Below are 24407 nucleotides of genomic sequence, written 5' to 3'. Positions count from 1 at the left end.
ATGCTGGTAGGCAAAGGTTCTTCTGGATATTGAGTTCATACATTTTTATGTTTCAGAGGTACTAATGATTCTGAATCCATTGATATTTCATTTTCTTGATCTAAAATAAAAATAATTACTATTATTTACAGAATGTAGACAGTTGCTTATCGAAACAGCATGCAGATTGACATAGTTCTATTACGCTTTTGGATGAAACCAAATTTAACCTGCATGGATGGCAAACCTAAGTTAAATGTAGAAAAGAGGATATCTATAACAGAGATTGTTTAATGCAGAGAGTAAAGTTTCTGGTGAGTCAAATGGAGTGAGGATGCATATCCACATCATTTGACTCACTCACTCCTTTATAAAATGTAGTCTGCTACACTTTATAAATGAGTTTGTGAATGCAAAATGTGATATCAAGGAATTCCATGTAGATATTTAAGTTTTTTCACGCAAAGCGATCAACTGCCGAAAAGGAAGCAAAAAAATATTTTGATTTTTTAGGATTTTTGTTGCCGTATCTAGAAACGTTCCTTGATATAGAAACGATAGAAAATCATCATTCGAAAGTACTCTGTCTGGGTTATTAGCATTATAACTAGAAAAAATTTCTATTAATCAACTTCTATGTAAAAGTAAATAAACCAAACTGTAAAGTACATTTTAAACAACAAAAGCTTTGGAAAGTGATTGGGTGGAAGTAAAAAAAAATTTTTTGTCATCTGAATTCAAGAAAAAAGAAGAGACTTGAACTAGGAAAAATTGATGAAGAATCTGAATTTAAATTTTATGTCAACACTGACTGGAGAGGCAATCGTATTGTTCGTAAAATAAACACAGGATATTAACTCGTGTTAAAAGGAAGTAATATTTATTGAGTCGGTGAAAAGCAACAAGTGTATAGCATTTTCGTGCACTAAAGCTAAGTAGCCTTGGCTGAAGCTACCCAAGAAACAAAATACCACTGTGTGCAATTTAAAAAGTTTGGGAGAAATTAATGTAATCCAGCAGCGGCACTTGCAGATTATGAAAAAAGGACATCATAAATTATGCAAGGAGCTTCAAACTTTATGATTCAATTTTATAAAAATTAGCAAGGACAAACCTTAAGTTTACCAAAATTTTTAAAAACATTCTTGAATTGGCACCGCCACAGACACATTTTTAACTTTGTTACATTTGGAGGCAAACGAGTAGCCTCGAATAAAAGGTTGACTCTGCCATAGAATTGTTATTTTCTCACGTGCGTTAGAAAGGACTAAGCGTAAAGACACATCTTGCATGTATTGACTACTCAAGAATTTTTGTAAATCTATGATTCAACATTGGATCAGGATGGTGGTGCTTGCACTCAGGGATAACTTTGCTTCAAAAACAAGGAATGAGGTTGTCATCAAAATATGACAAAGCTGTATGGATCAATGGACAATTATCATTCATTAGTTTACATTTGCAGAATAGGCTATAAGTCACAAATTTTCTGTTGTTTGAAAACCTCTTAAGGTTTAGGAAAACGGCAACCAAAACAAAAGGAGGACATGTGTCCCCTGTAATTCAGTGATTCCCAAACTTTTCTAAGCCACACCATCTTGGTTCCATAAACTTATACCCGATCTAGCAACCATACCATAAATCCCCCCCCTAAATCCCCATTCCCTTGTGTGAGAAAGGCTTGGAAATAAAAACTCAAAATATTCTATAAACTAGATTATACTATACTGTGAACACTCCCTATCTTGGTATTCACCCAGCAGAATGGTGCAAGTTCAGAAAAACGAATGTTTTTGATCTTCTAAGACCTGCTGCAGGTCACAAATTTCAAATAAATCCTATAAAAAAAAAAAAAAAATGACATGGATGCATTCTATTGGTCAATTTAGAGGATTTTAAATTAAAATTTTTGTATAAGCTCTTCTGCATCTTACACATTTGAACACCAAAATGTTAGACATTTCATCTATTTGAAATTTGTGACCTGAAGCAGGTATTAGAAGAAGACTGAAAATGTTCATTGTTTTGAACTTGCATGATTTGCTAAATGAATACCAAGCTAGGGAGTTTCTGCATTAGGCTTGGAGATATTCTCAGAAAAACTTTTCTATGAACATCACACTTTGTTGTCCTACCATACATTGTTCTCCACATCTGGAAATCATTTAATGCAATATTTCTTCTTGCTCATTTAACAGAGGAAAGGGAAAGGTTGTCATTGACCCCAACCCTCACTTATTGTAACCATTCGGTCAGCATTCCCCTGCCACCCACCCGCTTCTTTTTATCCCCTAGATTTACTCTTCTCTCACGGGGCAGTAGTACCCACTTTGGGAACCAATGATGTAATCTGTTGTCCCAGTGAACTAATGACTGGTGACTTGTTAACCAAGCCATTTGATGCAAATAAGATTAAGAAACTTACTTATGCTATCATATATATTAATTAATGACTAATTATTGAGGGGGGTGTATTACAATATGATGTCTACATGTATACATCATATGTCATAATGATTTGTAACATGTCTTTCTATCACATAATAAAAGATTAGTAGCACTGTGATAACAATTCATTAGAGAATTGTTAGTCACAGTGACCCCCTTCTTTTATTCTTCTCTTTTTTACACTAATTTTCCATAGACAAGTTGTATAATCTTTTATATAATCTTTTGTTTTTTTGTTCATTTAACTTCTTAAAAACATTTTGTTGATTTGGAAAAATTGAGTTTAAGATCCCTAACTTTACATTTTCTCAATTCAGAATTTGGTGGATTAATCTGTGTGATACTTGTTATGTAAAGCTAAAAAATGTCTCTCCAGATTACCCTTCTTAGAATGGCTATTGAGGTAAGGCATATTAAGCAAAGACATTTATCATTCACCATTGTAAAACAGTAATCGAGTTCCCATTTTTCATTGAAATGATGACTTTTCAGTTTTTTTGGTTTACTACTCATGCTCGTGGGTATACTGAAATGCATAAAAATATGACAATTTAAAAAATAAATATTGAACGAAATATTTTCCTAGAAAATTAAAAAACTCGTGAACTGCAGTAATTCACTCAATTAATTAATGACCACAGTTTAGAGGTCTGTTGCCGAGAACACTCGCTTATCAAGTAAATAAATAGGTAAGAAAAGCCAAAATTTAATTTAAAACAAAGAAAAGGTACTTACATTTTAAACAGAATAAAAATTGAAACTTGACATTGTCACCGTGGATAAATAATATTGATTAATAATGTGAGAATACAACAGGCAAATTGCCCTCTAGTCGTTGAGACCCGCTCACTGGGTCGGTGGATGGCTTAAAAATATAGGAGGGTCTTGAAGGTAAGTGGAGGGGGAAGTCGTGGGTAAGTTCGATCGGGGTCCGTATAGTTTGAATGAGTCGACAGGAACATTTATAAAATTCATAGACTTTAATATATATATAAAAAGTACAAGGAAAATAAGCTAACAACTGAATGAACTGACTACATCTTAAATATGAGAGTTTACAATCAGTTAAAAATAGTGATAATAACCTCTGTCAATCATACTTGGAGAATGCAAGATGAATGCTGGAGAGTCGGAGTGGGACTGTCTTCTTCTTCTTATGGCAGGTTCCTTCTGGTCGTGGACTGCAGACTATTATGGCAGGGGCATATTATTGTTGTCTGCTTGTCAGTTATGGCACGTTCGAATTAATCGCAAACTGCCTCGAATGATAGGAATTTGCCCTTTTTATACAAAAATTCCTCCAATCACAATCGGAGATCGGGATGAACTGATGTCTAACGGGATATGTCCCGACACAGATGACAGATGTTTGTCGAAGATGTGTAATAAGGTGGTCAGAGAGGTGTGATAACATCTTTTTAAAAGAATGTTTCACTTCCCTTTTCCCAAAAAGGGTGACATCAAAATATTACTTCGATTAATTAAATTTTTAACTTATTATATAAAATAATTCTCCACTCGTGCATCCTCACAATAATAATAATAATGTTAATACTAAAGAAAAGAAGCTACTGTATGACAGTACCAAATATTCAAGCTAAATGGAAATTTTTTTCTATGAGTTGAGTCATAACTGCATGCATACTGTTGCATTTGCACATTATGTTCATGCGTTGCATTCGGTTACAAATGTAACATATTAAATCAAGACGTCGCGTGCGACCGACCAAAATTGGTTTTGCAATCGACTCGTTGGCCACCCCTGGTCTATCCGACACCATCCGACTCTGGCAGAGATCGCTAATAAAACTAAGATACCTGCACTCATATTTTCACTTGTTTTCTTTTTATGACGTTCTATAACATTAAGACCCCTTTTTTTCTGTCTTTTGTTTGTCAAACCTTCTCTTTTCCCAATCAAGTTCTCTCTATTGTATATCAGCAATGGTGTCAAAGTCCAGCGTCACCGATGCATGTAAACTCAATACCTCAAGGAATCATTTGTCTTTTTGTGTTAATTATCTTTTACAAACTTTTATAAACCTTTTTAGGTTCAAACTCAATCTGGGGCCTGATATGTAAATAATTTAGAAACATTTCTTATGGCAATGAAAAATTTCAACTTTTTCAGACATATTGAAACTTTACAAAATAATTTATGTAAATAATATTCTAGATATGGTTTTCTAAATTTGCTATATACTCCTTAAAATGATACCATATTTTCTATCATAGACAACTACCGAGTTGACATATGTTGATTTGAATACAGTAGATACGTTCTGTGTTATATGAATTCTGTGTTGTACGAGACACTTAGATTTTACAAATACACGAGCCATTCTCAGCCAGGCACTTGTGCAGTTTAGGGGGTACAGCTGTTTGAAAGGTTTTCTTCCATAAAATTTATTGATTCTAGACTAATTTGACTCGAACATTTCCAAAATACGTATAATTTTTTGGGAATAACCCATATAAACTATGCTATAAACAAAAAATTGTAGGAATACTTACCGAGCGTGCACCGTTCGAAGGCACCATTGCTTAAGCTCGTTTTCGTCGCAGAGCGGCTCGTCGAACGGCGGACGCATTTCCCGATAAGTTATTCTTTCTGCGAAAAATGTGCCGAACTTTGGAGACATCATTAATAGAAATATAATTTTTATGGTCGTGGAATAATAAATGTTTTTAGTAGGTCTGCTGCTCGTTTAAACTCGACGATTTGTGCAATGTCCACTATTCGTCCAGATTTAACCAATCCCGTCGAGACACAAGTCGGCCACGACGATCCGTCTCATTCTTTCGCCACGTTATACGAGCCTCTTTTAGTGTGTTATACGAACACGATTGCAATTTTTCCGTCGTGTTATACAAATCCGTCTTATACGAACCCATGTTACAGGGGGTCTACCATACTTCGAGTAATTATGGAAAAAATGGCGTAATTCTAAAATTTGATTCTATTATAATACTTCCTTTATACAGTACACATGATTTATTTACCTATAGCATAAACTCAACACTGAACGGGATAAAATTTGATCAAGTAAAATATAAATGCTTTGTACACAAATTCCATGCTCATCCTCTGACTGCATTTATGGAGCTTCCCAGATAAAGCAATACATCACTCAAGTGCATCCTAATTGATGTTTTCCAGGTACCCCGAGTAAGATTCCATCAAGCAAACTAGTGCTAGGATTGCTTGGTTATCCAATTTGGAATGTTATATAATTCCCATCCTCAAGTTTGCTGTATTATCTATACTCACATTATAAATTAAATTAGTAAGCTAATTCCAAACATTTCCTGATTATAATAGCATACTAATTGGATATAAATTCAAAAATTGCATTGCCTAACAAAATTACAATTTCTACGAATTTGTCTCCCCTCTAAGATTTACAATTAACATTAAATGAAAATACTCTGTATTTATTGAAAAAATAAAATCAACAAACATAATATTTATTTTTTAAATATTAAATTAACAATTATCTTTTAAAATACAAAAAATTTCATTATAATTATAAATTGTTATACAATTGTATTTTTAATTATAATGAACAGTTCTTCCATTTACTCTACGAAACCTTTCACGAGAAATCTTATTAAAAAATAATAATCCGGAAGCACGTTCGATACTTTCCACGGGAACCTGCAATGAATTAATATATTATTTTTAACCGTATTTATTTTTTATGTAAAGTTTTGTTTATTAAATAAAATCAAATAGATCTGATTTGCCCCAAAAGTTATGAAAATAATACCTATCCATAAATAAATTATATCATCAAATTAAATTAATATATTTTAAAATTTATATCAGTTAACAAAATTTCGGAATGTCTTGCGAAAGCATTTTTAATTAAACTTTCATATTATTTTAAAATCAACATACAGTCAATTTATCTTAAAACAAACACCAGTAAAGCATATTCTTGTGTTAAAACCAATTTTGCTATTGCCCAGGCAAAATACCAGTCACAAAATATTAGTTTTCACGTGATGAAGCAAACAAATATTTTATCGAAATACATTAAACCAGACTATAAATTGCCTCGACAACCCAAATAAATAATCCTATTTCCAATAATGGTTACTTTTTACACTTTTTGAAATGAAGAATGAAGTGGTACTGTAATAAATGTTTCATTTTGAGTAGAGTAGATTTTTTTCTAGTAAGAAAAGACAAGTTCAACCTCTGATTGTTGAGCAGTTCAAACATTTGGTTTTAGCAAATCTTTCTACTATATTCAGGAAGTAGTGGCTAAAGTTTAAGGATGTCCACTCCTTTAAATGGATGTGGTCCGATGCAAACGTGTTTGTTTGCTTATCAAGGAGTTCATAGTGATGCCAGGTTTGGCTACTTTGTGCCAAATTTAACTCCATTTTTATTCTTTTGATGCCAAAAAATATTTTCTACATTACTGCTCGCAAATCTTTAACCGGTGCGAAGCACAAAGTATTCGCACCGGTTAAAGGTTCGTGAGCAGTAATTTTGTTTATCATATGCCAGTGTGTGGTGATTCTTTATTATTTTCTACATTTACAAGCAATCTCATCAGAAAAAAATCGTGGATTTCTGTTAGCTTTGTTTTGTGTAACTATGATATACTGCTCCATACCTAAATGGCATATAGTCTTCTCATCCTTTTTTTGATTTGAAAATCGTTTACAACATTATATTTATTTATAAAACAAATTTATTTTATTTAAACTGTAAACAGAAACGCCAGTCTTTACTACATAATTGGAAACATTGGTCTGAGAGACCTGAAATTTTTGTAGACTTCATGCTTTACATATAAATGTAAAGCATGAAGTCTGAAGAAATACAAGAATTTATTGATTTTTTTGGGCAATAAAAAACAAATTTGAAATTAGTTTTGAATAAATTACTAATCATTAGTGTGAGAGCCCGGACTTGACGAAAAATTTGGAGGTGAGAAAATTAAATTTTTCCGAAATTTGTGGTAAAATTTACCAAGCGAAAAATTAATTTAATTGTCAAAAGATATGGTCGTATCTTTTGCTAGAGTCACTCCTTTCTTAGGTGACACATCAAATGTGTTGTCACCAGGAACCTAACAATAGAAATCATTATTGGACAAAGAAATCAACATTACCAAAAATGGGCAGGAGAAGAGACGGGAGAACCCCCAAAATAAAAGGGAATGTCCGATGACGACACAGACAGTTTGTTCATCTCGAGAGTTTGTCGCCCATCCTAACAAGTTACCCCGTCAATCCTACTCGGCTGCTATTAATGCTTCGATTTGACTTGTTGAACGATCCCGATCCCGAACAAATAATCCTCCAAACCGTCGATTTGCCGATCATCCGATTTAACTTAAGAATAAACCTCCTTAAATTTTGTAAGGTATTTATCCACATGCAAACAATTGTGAACTCTCGCAGTAAGGGACCCGTGATGTTAATGATAATAGCTACTTTGTAGAGATCCTTATAAAACTAGCTACATATCCTAATAAAGCGTTATGAACTCTCAAGGACAACTCATTAAAAGAAAAAACATTTCATTGCTGCCATTTTGATTTCGGTTTCGGTGTAAAGGCCAGAGTTTTAATAATTTTTATTTATTATTTATTCAATTTTGCATTAAATTTTCTTAAGAATGCAGACAAAATTTATTTATTTTAACCCTTAATTACAATTCTTATAATTATTGCAAATTGTATCACAAACCATCTTTCTCACTTTTATAGAAAATTTTAATTAAACAAATTAATGTTTTCAGCCATCTTAAATAGCCTTCCTCAGGTTTAGCATAATTTCAAACGTCAATTAGAACATAAGATTTGAAACTTTGAGTTTCACTTGTGTGAGATATGACGACTCTTTCCCCTTGGGAAAATAAAGGGGATAAAGTTAATTCACCCAACGTAAGGAAAGTCGAGGGACTAATAAGTATGTGGGAAACGTGGTACAGACACCTCTTTATCGTTTAACCCATTTATTGTACAAATATGCTTACAATATAGTTAAAGTTGTCTTCATTTTTCTTCTTAAGTTTGTAGCGGCGTTGTGGAATCTGGAAAGGGAAGTTCATTCAATTTCTGTCTGATGTCTAGCACTAATGTAAATCACTCATGTTCATCCCGAGTTTGAAAAGTCCTCCTTATGAAAGGCAACTGTTAATTTGTGGAAGGAAAAGGCAGCAGCAGCAGCGGCAGCGAAATATCAGAGATAGTGTGAGGAAAAAGCAAACGACTGGAGGTAATCGGTGGTAATGGCTACGGAAGAGATGATTCTCGACAGCCTTGCGTCCTCGAGACATCGGCTTTTATCACATTCCCGTCCCTCAATCGTTTCCTAGATTGGTTTTGAACCTCGACCCACGCTTTATAATGGGGATCTAATGGATTCTCCAATTTACTTACGTCAATCGAAAAATCAGAGTTTGCAGGAGAAATTGTCATTGTCTTTTCAAACAATGGAAAATCCGACTCCAATCCAAATGATCAATCTTCGGAGCTGCACTGTCTAGACTATTTCTCAAGTTTCTATAAAAAATTTTTGTTCATTCCTTTTTTCCTCTAATAATTAAATTATTTTTTGTTTTTCTACATTAGTGAGTTCCAGGACAATTCCAGAACCTCACACTTGTATTCCTATGATGCCATAGTACTACGAAAATTGGGATCCTTAAAACTTATAGAACTTAAATAAAATAATATAAATACAGAAATAAACATGAAACAAAATTACAATTATACATCAATAAAATATAGAAGTTCAGCGCATAGAATCGTAACTACAAATCTCTTTCTTTTGCAACGTAACTATATAAATTATTTTGGTGTTGTTTCGCACAAAAGATAATCAAATTTATTTTAATTTTTTAGTAATTTAATTAATTTTTTAAAAATTTACCAGCTTTTTAAAACTATAACTACAGTATACCTATTACAGGTATGATGAATGTTGCTAATTTCAGGGTTTCTACTCAAATTCTTGTTTTGAATTCCCCGACTTGAACCAACCAACTTTGCCCAAATTCCCCGACCCTCACATTTCTTACAGCGTGGAATATCGACATAATGAAACAGCATTTTATTTACCGTGAACATCGATCGAGTATATCTATCCCTCTTTTTGCACAGTTGATATGTTTCAAAGACTGCCGCATTAAAAAAATAAGGTACATACCGGTACATCCTGTAGAAAAATGTTTGATAGAATCCAAAACTTCAATGTAATGAAAAAATAAGCAACAAATGAAACATGAGCTTTTTATTTTATCACCACTTATCATATATTGTATGTAAATCTAGTAAATACAAGATAGCATAAAATCAACAAACGGTATTTGATATACAGTACAAATAGTACCGTACTGTGCTTAAAACGAACTCTCGACTTAGAAACACGTAATTTTAAAACCAATCTTTCAACAAAAAGAGTAACATTTTTTTAAAACAGCAACATAATTTTAACAAAAAGTTAAATTTAAAAATTTTCAAGTAAAGCATTTTTTCCCTCAAAAAAATTGATCAAGTAAAAAAAGAATTAGTTTTCTTTTGTCAACCACATTATATACAATCTATTTTTACACAATTTTGAAATAAAGAGGGATAGGTGTAAGTTTACAGTATAGCTTCTCTAACAAATGTACCTAATTTATTGTAAAATCTTTTTATTTTTACAAAATGGACAATCAAAATACAGAGAAACTTCTTAGTATTAATTCTTTTTTTTCAAAATACAGATAATTAGAAAATAAAAAATTAATTACAATTCACAAAATAGAAGAACTATTAATGTAGTTTTAGCTTTTTCTCCTCAAGTGTATTTATTTTCATTTCAATCTCTTTTTCTTCCTTTTCATGATCTTTTCTTAACGTTTTCTTGTGTTGTTTTAAATCCTTAAGTTGTTGTGTAAGTTTACTTTTTTCTTCAGCCCTCAATGCCTGCTGCTTCTGAATATCTTTTTTCTGTTGCAGAGATGCAATATATCGCTGTCTAGATCCTCTGACTGTTAACAACATTTCTGGTCTATATTTATTTGATCGATACCACCGGCAAAATGGATCCCATCATAAACTAAGCGTTGAGCAACTAAACTTTCTTCCTTAAGATTTTCACTCAACAGTGATTTATTAACCAGAAAACCACTCTCAACACTTGCATTCCCATGTGAGAAAAAAGAGAAATTTTGATAATAGACCATAGATCTTGCAGTTGCCTATCATAATTTTCACAATAAAATGTGTCCAGACCATCATCATCAGTCCTTTCAGATATGAAGTCCTCAAACTTCGTAGAATAGGGTTTTATGGATACTTTATTGCAGGTTATTATACTGTTCTTTTGCTTTGACAGCACATTTCTCATCAATCCTGTTTGTATCATGTAGAACCTCCAGTAAAACATTGAAATACAATTTTCCAACATTTGATTGCATTTTAATAATTTCTGGGTCTAAGCTGCTCAAAGCCTTCACACATTTGTACTTGACAGGTCCCTTCTCAATAATCTTTTGTGTCGTCACTTTCGGCACATTTCGACAATCTCTTAGAAAACACAGAATATCTTTGTCGCTTACTTTCAATTCTTTTAAAACCTTTTTTGCTCCAAAACCAATATCCAAATTCTTAAGATGTACCAAGTTTTCATTAGCATTTAAATCTATTTTTAGAAACTGCTTGTTGGTGACCCTGTCATTTTTCACAAACTTTCTCATCAGGTTAATTAATAATTGAACAACTGCTTTATAAAGATAGGGTGCAAGAGGTTTGTTGCTCTGAAATTGGGTGAGAAAGCTCTCACTTTGTGTACATATTGACCGAAAAAATAAAAGTTTAACTTTAATAAAGAAATCATTGAGTGCCTGTCTCAAGAATGTAGCCACCTTGCTGTCTTTCAGCTTTGTACTGTTGTTTATGTACGTCTTCACAGATTCAATAACTTCTGCTGCACGTTCTAAGCACTCTCCATTCTCCAACCACCTTGTTGAACCAAACTTTTCGGGAAACAAACTGCTTACACTTACAGCAATGTATTCGGCACACCGAGTGGGTGAGTCTTTTAGCAAACAGTACAAATTCCGTAGTAGTGGTAACAAATTCCAATCTACTACTTTAAAACCAGCTTTTACAGCACCATGGACTACATGTAAACCACATGTTCCCATTCTCACAAATGATTTACCAACATTCCGTGTCTCCGTGTGATCTTCTAATTTATTCAGAAAACTTATGTTTACATTTGGTCCATCCATACAGATATGAAGAATGTCTAAAAGGCCATTGAGAAATGCAGAGAGATCACCTGCTGTACTATGATCCAGAAAGACACTATTTAAATATCTGGTCATAATGTTATCTTTACTCTCATCCCAGTATTTTATCACAAGATCCATTTGAGTTCTTTGAGTAACTTTGTTTAGTGATTCGTCAAAGGAGATATCACAACTTGTAACAGCATCAATCAATTTTTCTCTGAAATAATGGGCTAGGCCATAATTTATTATATAGGAAGCTTTATCTGGACCCAATTGAAATTGTGTGGCTATAGCACTGTCAGGGAACATTTTTTTGAAAATGTTTTTAATATCAGACCATGAATTGAGTGACATCTTTTTCTTTACAACTGCCAATGCCCAAGTTATCTCTGCTTTTATTACATCATCTTTTATCACAAAAGGTGTCAAAGTACTGCTAAGAAATGTTGATTTGGTGAGAGACTGTTCATTAATGATCTTAGATCTATCTTCCACAACAGAAGCCATTTCACACACATTTTGTTGACTATTAGAAGAGTTTGAATTTGTTGGGGTTAAAAACCTTACCGGCGAAGTTTGTTCCGACTTCAATCTTTTTATTTCAACACGACTAGAACTATTTGCATGGGATATTAATGCACGCTTTCCCATATTACTTAACGAGAAAACTTTACAACAAATGCAGCAAAATGCTTTTGTATCATCATCTTTTACAGTTCCTAACCAGGAATTGAATTCTGGATGAATAGCTGGATCTAGCCATTGAAGATTAAACCTCGTTTGTTTCCGTGCCATTATACTTTAAGAATGTAGAAAAACACAAACCTCGAACAATATTATTAAAAGACAGATGAACCAGATCAGATAGCAATGTGTAAGACTTGTTTTGTCACAATACTAAGTACAACATTCAAACGACATCCAATCTGCATCTGCATATATATTAATTAAAAGTAGTGTCGCCAACCAACTCAAAATTCAAATTTACAGCTAGACATTTTTTAATAAAAATACCCAAATCATACTGTTTCCATTAGAATTGTTTGATTTTTTTAGCTAGATTGTTCATAAATCCACTAAATTAGCTGAATTGGCAACTCGTTAAAAGAAAAAAAAATGTTCCATTGCCGCAATTTTGATTTCAATTTCAGTGTAAAGCCAGAGTTTTAATAATTATTGCAAATCATATCACAAACCATCTTTCTCACTTTTATAGCAAATTTTAATTAAACGAACTAATGTTATAGAATTTAAATAAAATAAAATAAATACAGAAATAAACATCAAACGAAATTACAATTATACATTAATAAAATATAGAAGTTCGGCGCATAGAATCGTAACTATAAAATCTCGTTCTTTTGCAACATAACTATAAAAATAGTTTTGGTGTTGTTTCGCACTAAAGATACTAAAAAATTAAAATATATTTGATTAATTTAATTAATTTTTTAAAAAATTTACCAGCTTTTTAAATTTATAATTAACCAATGTTAACTTGCTTATAATTAAACTATTGGATTATCTAGTTCGCTGTTTCTCAACCGCCGGTCCGTGGAGATTCTCGATCGGTCCACAGAGAATTTTTACCGCTCTGCGTTAAAAATTTTCTTATTGAAAAAAATAATGATAATTTAATAAATGAAAACTTTATAATGTATAAATAATGATAATAATTTTACAATTTACTTCTGTAGTAATTCTTTAATATATAGTAGAGAGTGTTAAAACACCACCGGTCCGCAAAATTTTTTTCACAAATTTTATCGGTCCGCGAGCCAAAAAAGGTTGAGAAATGCTGATCCGGTTGATTTTCAAAACTATAACTACAGTATATCTATTACAGGTATGATCCCTAAATTTGCCAAAATCAGTGGATATTTGTGACCCAACATTTCTATTAAACTAATTATTAAACTATGTATCGAAGTTGCAGAAATTAATGGGAGAGGGGAGAAAATATGCTTGCAGTACAGTACTTTCAAGGAAAATTGTAACAACAAATGTAAAAAACTACTAATCGGCGCCAGCATTTTACTGTAAATGTCGGGTAGCTATTTACAATTTTTTTATGTTGTACAGTAATGTTTTAAATGTGAAAAACAATTAAATTACAGATTTTTACTCATCTATTTAGCTATTTTGAAGTGAACATTCTAATAAATTACTATTTAAACATTTAAAAGTTTGCAAACAAATTTTTAATTATAGTAAGACCCCACTTAACGCTGCATTGGTTAACACTGATTCAATATAATGCGGTCTGCTCGAAGCCTAGAAAGCACCGATTTAAATTATTGCGGCATTTCACCGATTTGTATATAATACGATTATTTGCGAACGCAAACCAATCGGCAAAAGGTGGCAAAAAGGTGTACTTTCTTTAAATCTATGTTTGTTTGGTACAGTTTTGGAAAAAATATATCATCATGGATGCCATAGGCAATATTGGCTTTGCTTGGCAAGAATTAACTGATAAATGCATGAACAAAGTATGGAAGAAAATATCCAAGAATTCTCAATGAGAAGAGCCTATCGCTGTATCATTATGTTGATCATTCTCAACCTAATCTATATAGCAGGACTAGACGATTATAGACAAGCAGGATATTGATGAGTTACAGCAGGTTTCTGATGAGAGCCTTACCAATGACGACCTTCAAAAACTTGCGCCAAAAAACAAGAATCAACCAACCAACCAACCAACCTTCAAAAACTGGCAAAAACATGGAATTTATGTGGAACTGGAAAATAGAGATTCTGAAAACAAAGAACCCAAAAAATTTCTCTATAGATTTCCTTAGTAAAAGTTTGGTAACAATAACCGAAATTGTTGATCAAATTGTAGCAAATGAACCAGATTTTGAAAGGAGTGCAAAAGCAAAACGAGACATTTTGGATGTGATCTTCTGCTACCAACATTTGCTTAAGGAAAGAAAAAAGTGATAAATGAAACTTTGACTTTATTGCAAAAAAAAACAAGAATTTCAGAAAAATCAGGACCTTCATCATAAAAAAATGAACTTTGCATTTCTGTGTGTATATGTTTATGTGTTATTTAGCACACGTCATTATACAATTAACATAAAAATAACTTAAAATTAAAGTAAAATTTGTTTATTTTTGGTCACATGTTCCCCTATTCCTATTTACTCTATGTTAAAATTATGTCGTTTAATGCCGATTCACTTAGCACTTTCTTGTCTAGGAACGCATCCCCCGTGTTAAGTGGGTTCTTACTGCAGTTATTTTTTATTCGAATTAACAATTTCATCTTTTTATAATTGCTAAATTATTAAAATTAAAAATTATACACTATTACATAAAAGTAGTTTATCCTATATAATTAGAACTCACTTGTGCCTGTGACCGGTGTGAAATTAATTAATTCAAGTTAGAAAACGTTCGTTAACTTGAATTAATTAATTTCACACCGGTCACAGGCACAAGTGAGTTCTAATTATATATTATACACCCCGGTGTGTATGAGGAAGATATAAAGTATCCTGTTATTAATCCACAACTGTAAAATTACATGGCTTCAGAATGATAAAAAAGCCATTTCAAAATGGATTCTGGTATACAGTATTTTCTTATTAACGATTGCAGCATTACTTCTTGCCACCTGCAGATGGCTACGCTTGGTCAGCCATATTCAGCAAACGAAATCAACAAGGCAGCTAAGAAGATAAATTCCCTGACTTTTTGACAATTTTCGACAAATTCCCTGAATTTCCACGACTTTTCCCGAACACTAATGAAAATCCCCGACTTTCCAGGTGCGTAGGAACCCTGCAAATAGCAATTCCACTTAATACAATCATGTCCCGATTTGCAAGAAAATAAACTACTTTAGCAGACTAAATATAAAAATATTATTAAATTCAATATATATAAATTTTCCTTTTTCCAAATTTATTGATCTTATTGAAATAATTATAACCACATTGGTTTTTACCTTATTTATCCCTTCCCTTATGAAGTCTTTTCTCACACCCATTCCTGTCCTATACAACAGGGGTGGCCAACTTTTGTGCACATAAGATCTACTTTTTATCGTAAAAATGTGTCGCGATCGACTTGTTGTCATAGGCATAGTCTAAGTGGGGAGGAGGAAGTGTGAAATACATACTATGTTTATACACTGTTTCAGTACGAAGTGCACTCACTGCTTATGAGTCGAGTCATAACTGCATGCATACAGTTGCGTTCGGTTACAAATATAATACATTAAGTCAAGACATCGCTAGCGATCGACCAAAATTGGCTTGGCGATCGACCGGTCGATCGCAATCGACTTGTTGGCCACCCCTGCTATACAAGACATGTAGTTTATAAACAAACTGGATATATAAAACTACCTGAAATGTATGAAGAGGTGTATCATCATCAATAACAGCATTTGGCATTATATATGATTCTAGATCATATCTTTCGTTAATTTCTCCAACAATCACTTTGAAAAAATGTGTTGGGACAGCAACATGATTAGATCCAATAACTTCATATTTCACATACATTTTACCATCATTTTCTTTTCTAAAAATACATAAACATAGTATTATATTGTAATTATTTACGATTATTTTTATTATAATTATACACAATTAAAGAAAAGGCAGAATAATTTACTTTGGTAAAAAAAGAGGACCGGTACACACATATACATTTGCGTACGACTTAGTTAAGAGACGAACATACTTCTCCAACTTATTCCAACTGTGTCGATTGAATCCTTTTCCTATCTAGAATACATAATTAAACATATTAAAATATTGCCAAATCAAATTTGTTTCTAATAAAATCAACTATACAAATTTTTGAATTTTTTATATATTTGGATAAAATTAATATTCTAATTAACTTTTAAAAGGTTTTTAATATACGCAAGTATATATTCTCGGAAAAACAATCATCTAAAAATGTAAAACTTTTTACCATATTTTTGCAGAATGACTGGCATGTCATATTTTTACGTAGAGACCAGCATGCTGGTTAAGCTGCGACTAAAATATACTAGTTGTTAATTAAACGTTAAAGAGAACATTATTCAGAGTACAATAAAATAATAACATTGTAATTTGTATTAGAATACTAAAACACTTTATTAATACAAGCACTCAACATTTCCATCAATGTCATCCTCAAGTAGAAGATGACCATGATCTTGGCATTCACCTAATCATTTTTATACTTCATGGAAACCACAAACAAATGTTTTTTCCAAAGTCTTAAAATGCAAAGAACATTGGCTCAAAGAATGTATTCAATTGGAATTTCTTTTACATGAAATAACACCAAAACATATTTCATTAAAATGTAGTTCTTATCCAAGGTATATTCAATCTTTAATACCCAAAGTTGAACGTAAGATTTTAAAGTTCGAGAGAAAAGAGAGGAAATGGTATCAACATAGATAGTACTTTATCAAGTGCACGTGAACGTTACTAAATAATGATGTGAGATCGACCATTTTGCATAAATTTAAAAAAAATCTTAAGCATATTTCTCCGTCGCAATCATTAAAAATACATCACACACAAAACAGATGGAATAACAACCTTTTCTATCAACAACAGGACAAAAATTATAACACCCGGGTGTTAACTTAATCAATCAATCTTTATTATTTGATATAACAGGTGTTATTACAAAGCGGTTAAAGAACATTGTTATTTTAAGTCTCATACATGAACAAAGAAATTATATAACTTATACAAAGTTAGCATGGCAAAACTATCACTGAATAAAATTTGGTAACAAAAAGCAGATGACAGTGTAGCAACTCGAACATCCAGAAAAATGTTGCAAGAATCAAGAGGGTGTTTTCTTATATCCATCACTGTTGTTCCACAAAAAGAACATTCAGAGTCACCTAAGACATTAATTATTTTACCATTTAATTAACTTAATTATTACCCAATTTTAACAAAATATACATTATAAATGACCCACTTGAGACCAGTAAACCAAAAATAAACACACAATTCAATAGGCAGAATGCAGATGAGATATCCGAATCAGAAGCTAAATGTACTCGCTCACTGAAATGTACCAAGAAATCGACCCCTCTCTCCAACAAGAGACAGGCTGACAAACCAAAGTCAATAAACCAGTGAGTTATTTTGTAAACAGAACCAGGGCTGCAGAGAAATGGGGTGTGATGCGATTTAATTGTTGCATTCCCAAGAACAGGTCTTGTCTCATCTATCTAACTCTGTTCTTGAGATTAAAGAAAGATGGACAGACAACAGTGGAAATTATAGGTCTACAATTTTTTCAAATTGCAGCCCAACCATAAAATTCCTCAATGTAACCTATTCTTCAAATTCCAAATGTTTCATTTGAACAATGAGTTTCTTCAAATTTTAGGTAAATTCCTCAAAGTCGGCAACACTGCATGTATATCCGGAGTCAAACTTCCTGGTCCCATTATGTAGTAACATTTATGAATGGAAGTTAATTGAATTCGAGGGTTGGATGACATGCCGATCTTCTGTTTAAGCGAGAAAGAAAGAAATTATCACAAAGGCATTAATTACATATAAATATTGCTATATTTGCAAGCACTTTCGATGTATTATAAGGCATCATCCTCAGGCAGAATACAAACTCAAATAAATCTTTTGAGCAAACATTTCAAATTAAGACTAATAGCATTAGTCCTTTATAACAAACCAAATTTAGAATAAAAACATAAAGAATTTGAATTATGGTGTGCATGATGACAATGTGCATGTGCCATGATGTGTTGAATAGGCACCGAGAGCAGAGCTAGAGACGATGTTTTAATCTTTTATACAGGCTGACCAACATTGCAGGCAACTCAAGCATGGGTGAGTTGCATGAATTTGATAATATAGTAAGGAGGGCCTCCCAAACATACACTAGGCTCCTCTGATCACAATACCTGAGCATTGCCACATGGTCCCACAGTGGGGTGTTTTGATGTTGTAACACCATTTTAGCTAACTCAGTGTCACACCTGCCTGCCCTGATGGAATGTTGGTGTTCGGAGATGCAGCAAGATAACATTCTAGTTGTCGCTCCTACGTAGTGGGTATGAATGCCAGATGTGTTTTCTAACAGGATAGCGTATACCGCGGAATTCTCTAGTATGGAGGCAACATCCCTGTTGTTGCATAGAAGCCTCCCGAGACTTGGTCGTGGGGTGACCGGAAGAAATAACGCAATAATGCATATTGTCTAAAATACACAAATGCGGGCAGTGATGCAGCCATAGAAAGGTACCGATGGACAGACAATTGTGCATTCCTTTGGGATGTATAAAGTGGTGGCAGGAAAAAAAGATCTTTTAACCTTGTTCAAGATGTGCTTATATTTGGAATTGGTATAACCCACCGCATTTACTACTGAGCAAATGACAGTAAGTTCAATATTGGTAGCGGTTTGCATGAAAGGCAACAGAAACGTCTTTCTAATTAAAGGAGCAATAGCCACATTAATGAAGTGCTTTGGATGGTATGCAGTGGGAGGGATTAAAGAGGGTATGTTGTTAAATTTATGGAACATGGAGTACATTATACCTCCCTGGGACTTGGAGATGTTTAAATCTAAAAATGCAATTTTTCCCATATTTTCTTTTTCCCAGGTAAAGTCGATAGAGGAGTAAACATTCGTTAGGAAGTATTTGAGGACAAGGAAATCTTCCACCATGTCTTGACACACTAAGAGAATGTCGTCTACATATCTCAGATATATCAGTGGGTATGCTATCATAACAGGGAAGCTAAAAACACTTTATTCAACATGCCTCATGAGTAATTCTGCTAGTATGGCAGACAGTGGTGAGCCCATAGGGACCCCATTTTTGCAGGTTTATTTTCCCATCAAACCAAAAGTGATTATGTTCGGTAACAAAAAGAAAATTCTCACATATCTCTAAGACTTGCTGTGCTGAAAAGCACTCCTTGATGAATAGCATAAGGGTGCGACTATGCAGACGCGAGTGAGCAAATTTTTCGAGCAAGCAAGAATATGTAGCGAGAAGAGGCGAGACGCGATAAATATCAAAATCTGTTAGATATGTGCGAGAACCAGAAATTCGCACTTTCCAGTGTTATTTCTCGCTTCTCGCTTGTGCATGTTTTTCCTTTGCGAAAACTAAATCGCTCGCAACTTCTTGCTCGCTCTAAATTCGCGTCTGCATAGTCTCACCCTAACAGCTTCAAACTGAGGTACAGAGGGGTAGAGAGCATCAACATCCATTTTGTAAAAATTGTACCTATTAGGGAACAATTTATCTAGCACGGCAGATAAAGATGCTTTTGCTGCAATGGAGGATGATGTAACGAGGGGGAAGGAGGAAGGAGCCCACTTAGGAGCTTGGCAAGCCTTCTTAAGGTGGTAGGTTGGGTGGGTCCTTTTGTTAACCAGCAGCCTCAATGGCCATCTCTCTTGATGAGTTTTGACCTCAAAGGAAAGCCTGGGGCATGCTACATTGGACAGAGGTTCCAAGTGTCCAGGGAGAAGATACACTCAGAAGTAATATTATTTTCTTGGTCTTCCTTAATATGGTATGAGTTAGGTCATCCTATAAGATTATGTTTATTTTTGAAGACATTTATGTTTATTTTTGATTAACTTCAAAAGGAGCGATTTCTCCATGTGCTGCAAGGCACCTTGAAGACATACAGGAAAGGCTTTTTAGTTGCTGGTAATGCACTTCGAGTCTATACTGTGTCCTCTGCACTTCAGTAGGAAGATCAGCTGGGCATGTAACTTGTGCCACTGCTTCTTCAGGTTTAACATGGTAAAAAAAGAACATCTGTTGCTCAGAGTTAGTCTTGTAAGTTAATTGAATTTGAGGGTTGGGTGTCACAACAATCTTTTGTTTATGCAAGAAAGGAAGAAATTATCACCATTATTATGCCACTAGTCTTAATTCGCTTGTGCCAATGATCGATCTGACATCTAGTGGTATTAGCACGAACTACATAATGGGGACTACTATGGGTATAATGTAAGTCTGTGGTCAATAAGAATTAGAAAGTGTTTAACCTACAATGGTAAATAATAAGTATTGCTGTGTATTTGGATGTAAGTCTAAAGGTACATCAAACTCAGTACATATGCACACATTCCCAAAAGATAAATTACTGAGAAAAAAGTGGGAAATAAAACTGAAGTTAGGAAAGCAATCAACGAAATCTACATACATTTGCAGTTTGCATTTTGACAAAGATGATTACTATTTTCCAGGTAGTAACAACATTTCTTATAAGTATATTTTAACTGTTATCACATATGGTACTTACGTTTTCATAGGTTTACCATGTGCTCATCATTATTTAAAACCTAATTCGTATCCAACTAAAAACATACCAATAAGGAAATTTGATACAACCATCTCAAAACAGATTGCTGAGCAAAGGTCCATTCGTGCCCAAAAAAGACAAGAAATACAGAATAAAGGTTTGTTTCTTAATTTGAATTGTCACAGCCCAGTACATCCTGGTCTAAATCATGTATTGACTGCTGTGCATGTCAACAAATCAACAAATGACATCACAAATAGAAGATTAAAAAGTTTTACAGTGTCCAATAAAGGTCTACATTATAAAATTTCATTTAAAAAAACAAAGTGGTCTATCAAAATGCAGTTTTTAATAAAAGAAAGGTTAACTTAAAAAGTTTTTTTTATTACAAAAATTAATACAAAAGCTAAAATTGTTTTGCATACATTCACTGAGCCTCAACATGTGCTCTTTTAGTTCCGTGAGAAATTTCCAATCACTAACCGATTTCATGCGAAGTACTGTTTCAAAAGAATGCTGTATCCCTCAATGAGCAGTTTCATTATGTAATTTACAGTGGCATGCCATGACATTTGATGATAGAGAAGCTGTCTCTGTAAGAAGCCAACTTCCAGGGGCAATTAGTTAATTGCACATCGGTGATGGTCTAGGGTCCATTCATATTCATTTGTTTGATAAGCCAGTAAAAACCGTAGACCTAAATGTATTTTTAATAGATTATCCGACATACTTAATAAATAAACAAGTTCAATATAATTACCTCTGTTATTAGATTCAATAGATTCCCTATGCCCTCTAAATGCCAATTCTTACTTTGATAAAAAACATATAACATCTATTAATTTAGATCTATCTTGTAATAATTTTCAATATTTGTTTTATATTGTTTACTAATGTTAAATTCTATTCTGCTTTGATTTCCAAATTGCTTCAATTTTATGAAAGAATCAAAATGACGTTTTCGTGTCTTACCAGTTTTACTCAAATTATTTAAATCGAAAAAGTCATTCTTATTCCTCACATTAATTTCATTTGAAAATAGTAGGCAAGGCCAACAAAACAATTTTGCATTTTTATGCATCCACAAAGCCATTTTACGTCTTAATAAATTTTATCGTGAAAATGTCGAACGTGCATGCAGGCTGTGAAATTCCGAGGGTGCCGATACCGGTTAAAGTCAAATGCCTCTTTTGTCACATCACTAGTGCACCTCAAAGGACGCGACAGGGTTTTTGTAAATTTTAAACGTTTCTCTCCATAGCTGTAAAAATCTAAATATGTTAAACTTAATTAATATTAGTTGGAGAACAAATAATAGACAATCTTTGTTTTAGGACCAGGTGCCCATGGAAATTTCCAAAATTTACAGTTTTTTTAGCCACTCTCATTGAACTGGAAAAATTTCTCTTTATCTAATATTACCAAGAAATCAGTCTCCACTGTACTCGGCTAGAGATTGGTTCAGTTAAGCTTTTAAGTAAAATTCCGGCTCTTTCAGCAGGGTTTTACTTATGTACCTAATTCCCTAATCTCTTAATTATTTAACTACTTCTTAGGTAGAAATAAGTTGAAATCGGTTACTTTGTACTTGAATATTTGTAGTCTTGGAAGGAAAGAAGTGGAAAGACAAACTTTTATGATAAATCATAAATTTACCAAATATAAATTATAGAGCTTTTTTGTACCTTGTGCATCTCATTCATTAAATTTAGTTGTAAATGATGCTGCCAAAGTAATAGTTAATTTTTTAACAAGAATATATACATGTTTTTTTCTGCATCCCCTTATAGATGGGAAATACTAAATCATTATATCACTAGTTCAACATTGAAATCTTTAAGTAATACAAGATGGGAGTGGAAAATAAATATATCAAATATTTTAATGGATTTTTTTTTAAAACTCCTGTCAACTATACAGAATTACCATAAAAACATAACCCAACCGATAAAAATTTACTGGTAAGTTATAAATCTACTCACTATTCACATAATGGGGCAAGGGCAGCCAAATATCTAGCGGGCAAGCAGCTAACAGCCCAGAACCGGTCCTGGATAGAATCGGTGGAAGCGTTATACGATATTTTGGCGTGTAGCTTTCACCAGCTAAACTGGGTGAGGTTGGTGCTCTGTAAAGCACATGTGCCAATGCGTATAATCTGGCTGCTTTACACCATTCAAATATTTTCTCCACGGATGCTGTCCCGTATTCGACAATACGGTGCTTCCATTGGGAATATGCATATACAAATTTATATTCAAACATACAGTAGCAATCTTATCGTTTTTTTCACGTGTAGTATAGAAATTTGTAATAAGATGCATAATGCAGTTATAATAAAATATAAATTTTAATTAATTCAAAGTATACTCAAATATGAAAATAATTGTGCAATATGTATTTATATTTTAGAAAATAAAAGAAAGCAGCGCTTCCACTGCTTCCAAAGATGGCACGCAATTGGTAATTTGTTTGATAGTGTTCTTGGACAATAGATTGGCCACGAGACCATCACCCTTGGTTCCCTAGATCATTCTACATAACACCCACCAGTGGCCAAGCAGTCTTCGTACCCCGAACACCGAGAGTTCAATCATGGGTTCGCACCTTGCTTGGATGGACAGGCGACGTGCAGTTTTCCAGGTTTTTCTCCACGTCTTTAACGCCTAACTAGGGGCCAGTTTCCCTTAAAAAGACCTCCCAGAAGGCATCCCCCTAGGCAGATCGCCCAAGTGTAGCGTTGCCATAACTAAACCAAACAAATATTTCAAGTTAAGTAAAGAGCAGGTTCATGGAGGTCAAGTGGTTTCAGGTTACTTAACTAATGCGAACGAGTCCTTAAATTAATGACTGACCTGAGGAGCGATGTTACTAAGAAGAAACGTCTGATCCACGTGCTTCTGACTCATTCGATGGTTACCGGCAGCAGCCAAATGTCCCCTGTCGTAACCGCTCCGTTTGAAGTCGTCGTTAGTGGATCGGAAGAGAGCGTGGATGGATTCGTCTTGGACAAATTCGCATTTACTTCTGTCTACTTTGTAATTGGGATGAAGTCTGTCGTAAGTTAAATGCTCCAGAGTCCAGTAAGCTATTCGATTTCTAAAGTCGTAGGACAGAAGGAAATCATCCAAAGCTCTTACGTTTCCGGTTCCGGGAAATCCGTATCTAGTGATCTGTCCGATTCTATTCGGCGGTAATATCGGTGCGGAATCCGCTTGGTCTTCTATTAAAGTCTTGGCCTGTACGGTAGACGTCCTCCATTTCTGGAACTGCATTCCCAAACTCCATCCGACGGCCGAACTTACGCATAAACCTACGACTTTCGACTTCATGCCGGCGAAAAACACTCCCTAAATCCTTTCTTCTATATAAAAACGTGGACTGTCGTTTCCTTAATAAACAGTAACGAACTATTCGAAACTCCGAATTTTGCGCGCGGCGCCATCTGTTATTCG

General features: G+C 33.6%; 1 protein-coding gene across 1 annotated transcript; it reads right to left on the bottom strand.

The window, feature by feature from the left end:
• Positions 1–5898: 5898 nt before the first annotated feature.
• On the bottom strand, positions 5899–24407 carry LOC136979294 (endonuclease G, mitochondrial-like). Its single transcript, XM_067275236.1, has 4 exons — positions 23808–24407; positions 16307–16419; positions 16036–16213; positions 5899–6085 (listed from the first exon to the last, which is right to left on the bottom strand). The coding sequence occupies exons 1-4, from the start codon at positions 24282–24284 to the stop codon at positions 5981–5983; spliced, it is 873 nt and encodes a 290-aa protein (XP_067131337.1). The 5' UTR covers positions 24285–24407; the 3' UTR covers positions 5899–5980.

This window comes from Centruroides vittatus, unplaced genomic scaffold (genome assembly GCF_030686945.1).
Source record: "Centruroides vittatus isolate TY-2023 unplaced genomic scaffold, ASM3068694v2 contig_602, whole genome shotgun sequence".
Classification (NCBI taxonomy): domain Eukaryota; kingdom Metazoa; phylum Arthropoda; class Arachnida; order Scorpiones; family Buthidae; genus Centruroides; species Centruroides vittatus.
The sequence above is the reverse complement of the archived record's forward strand: the minus strand, read 5'-3'. Positions and strand labels throughout refer to the sequence as shown.

Coding starts and splice junctions, on each gene's coding strand:
- LOC136979294 (XM_067275236.1), bottom strand. CDS start 24,284: ATGAAGTCGAAAGTCGTAGGTTTATGCGTAAGTTCGGCCGTCGGATGG. Junction 16,420..23,807: donor TTAGTAACATCGCTCCTCAG/GTCAGTCATTAA, acceptor TATGTATTCTAG/ATAGGAAAAGGATTCAATCG. Junction 6,086..16,035: donor CACCTCTTCATACATTTCAG/GTAGTTTTATAT, acceptor AATTCATTGCAG/GTTCCCGTGGAAAGTATCGA.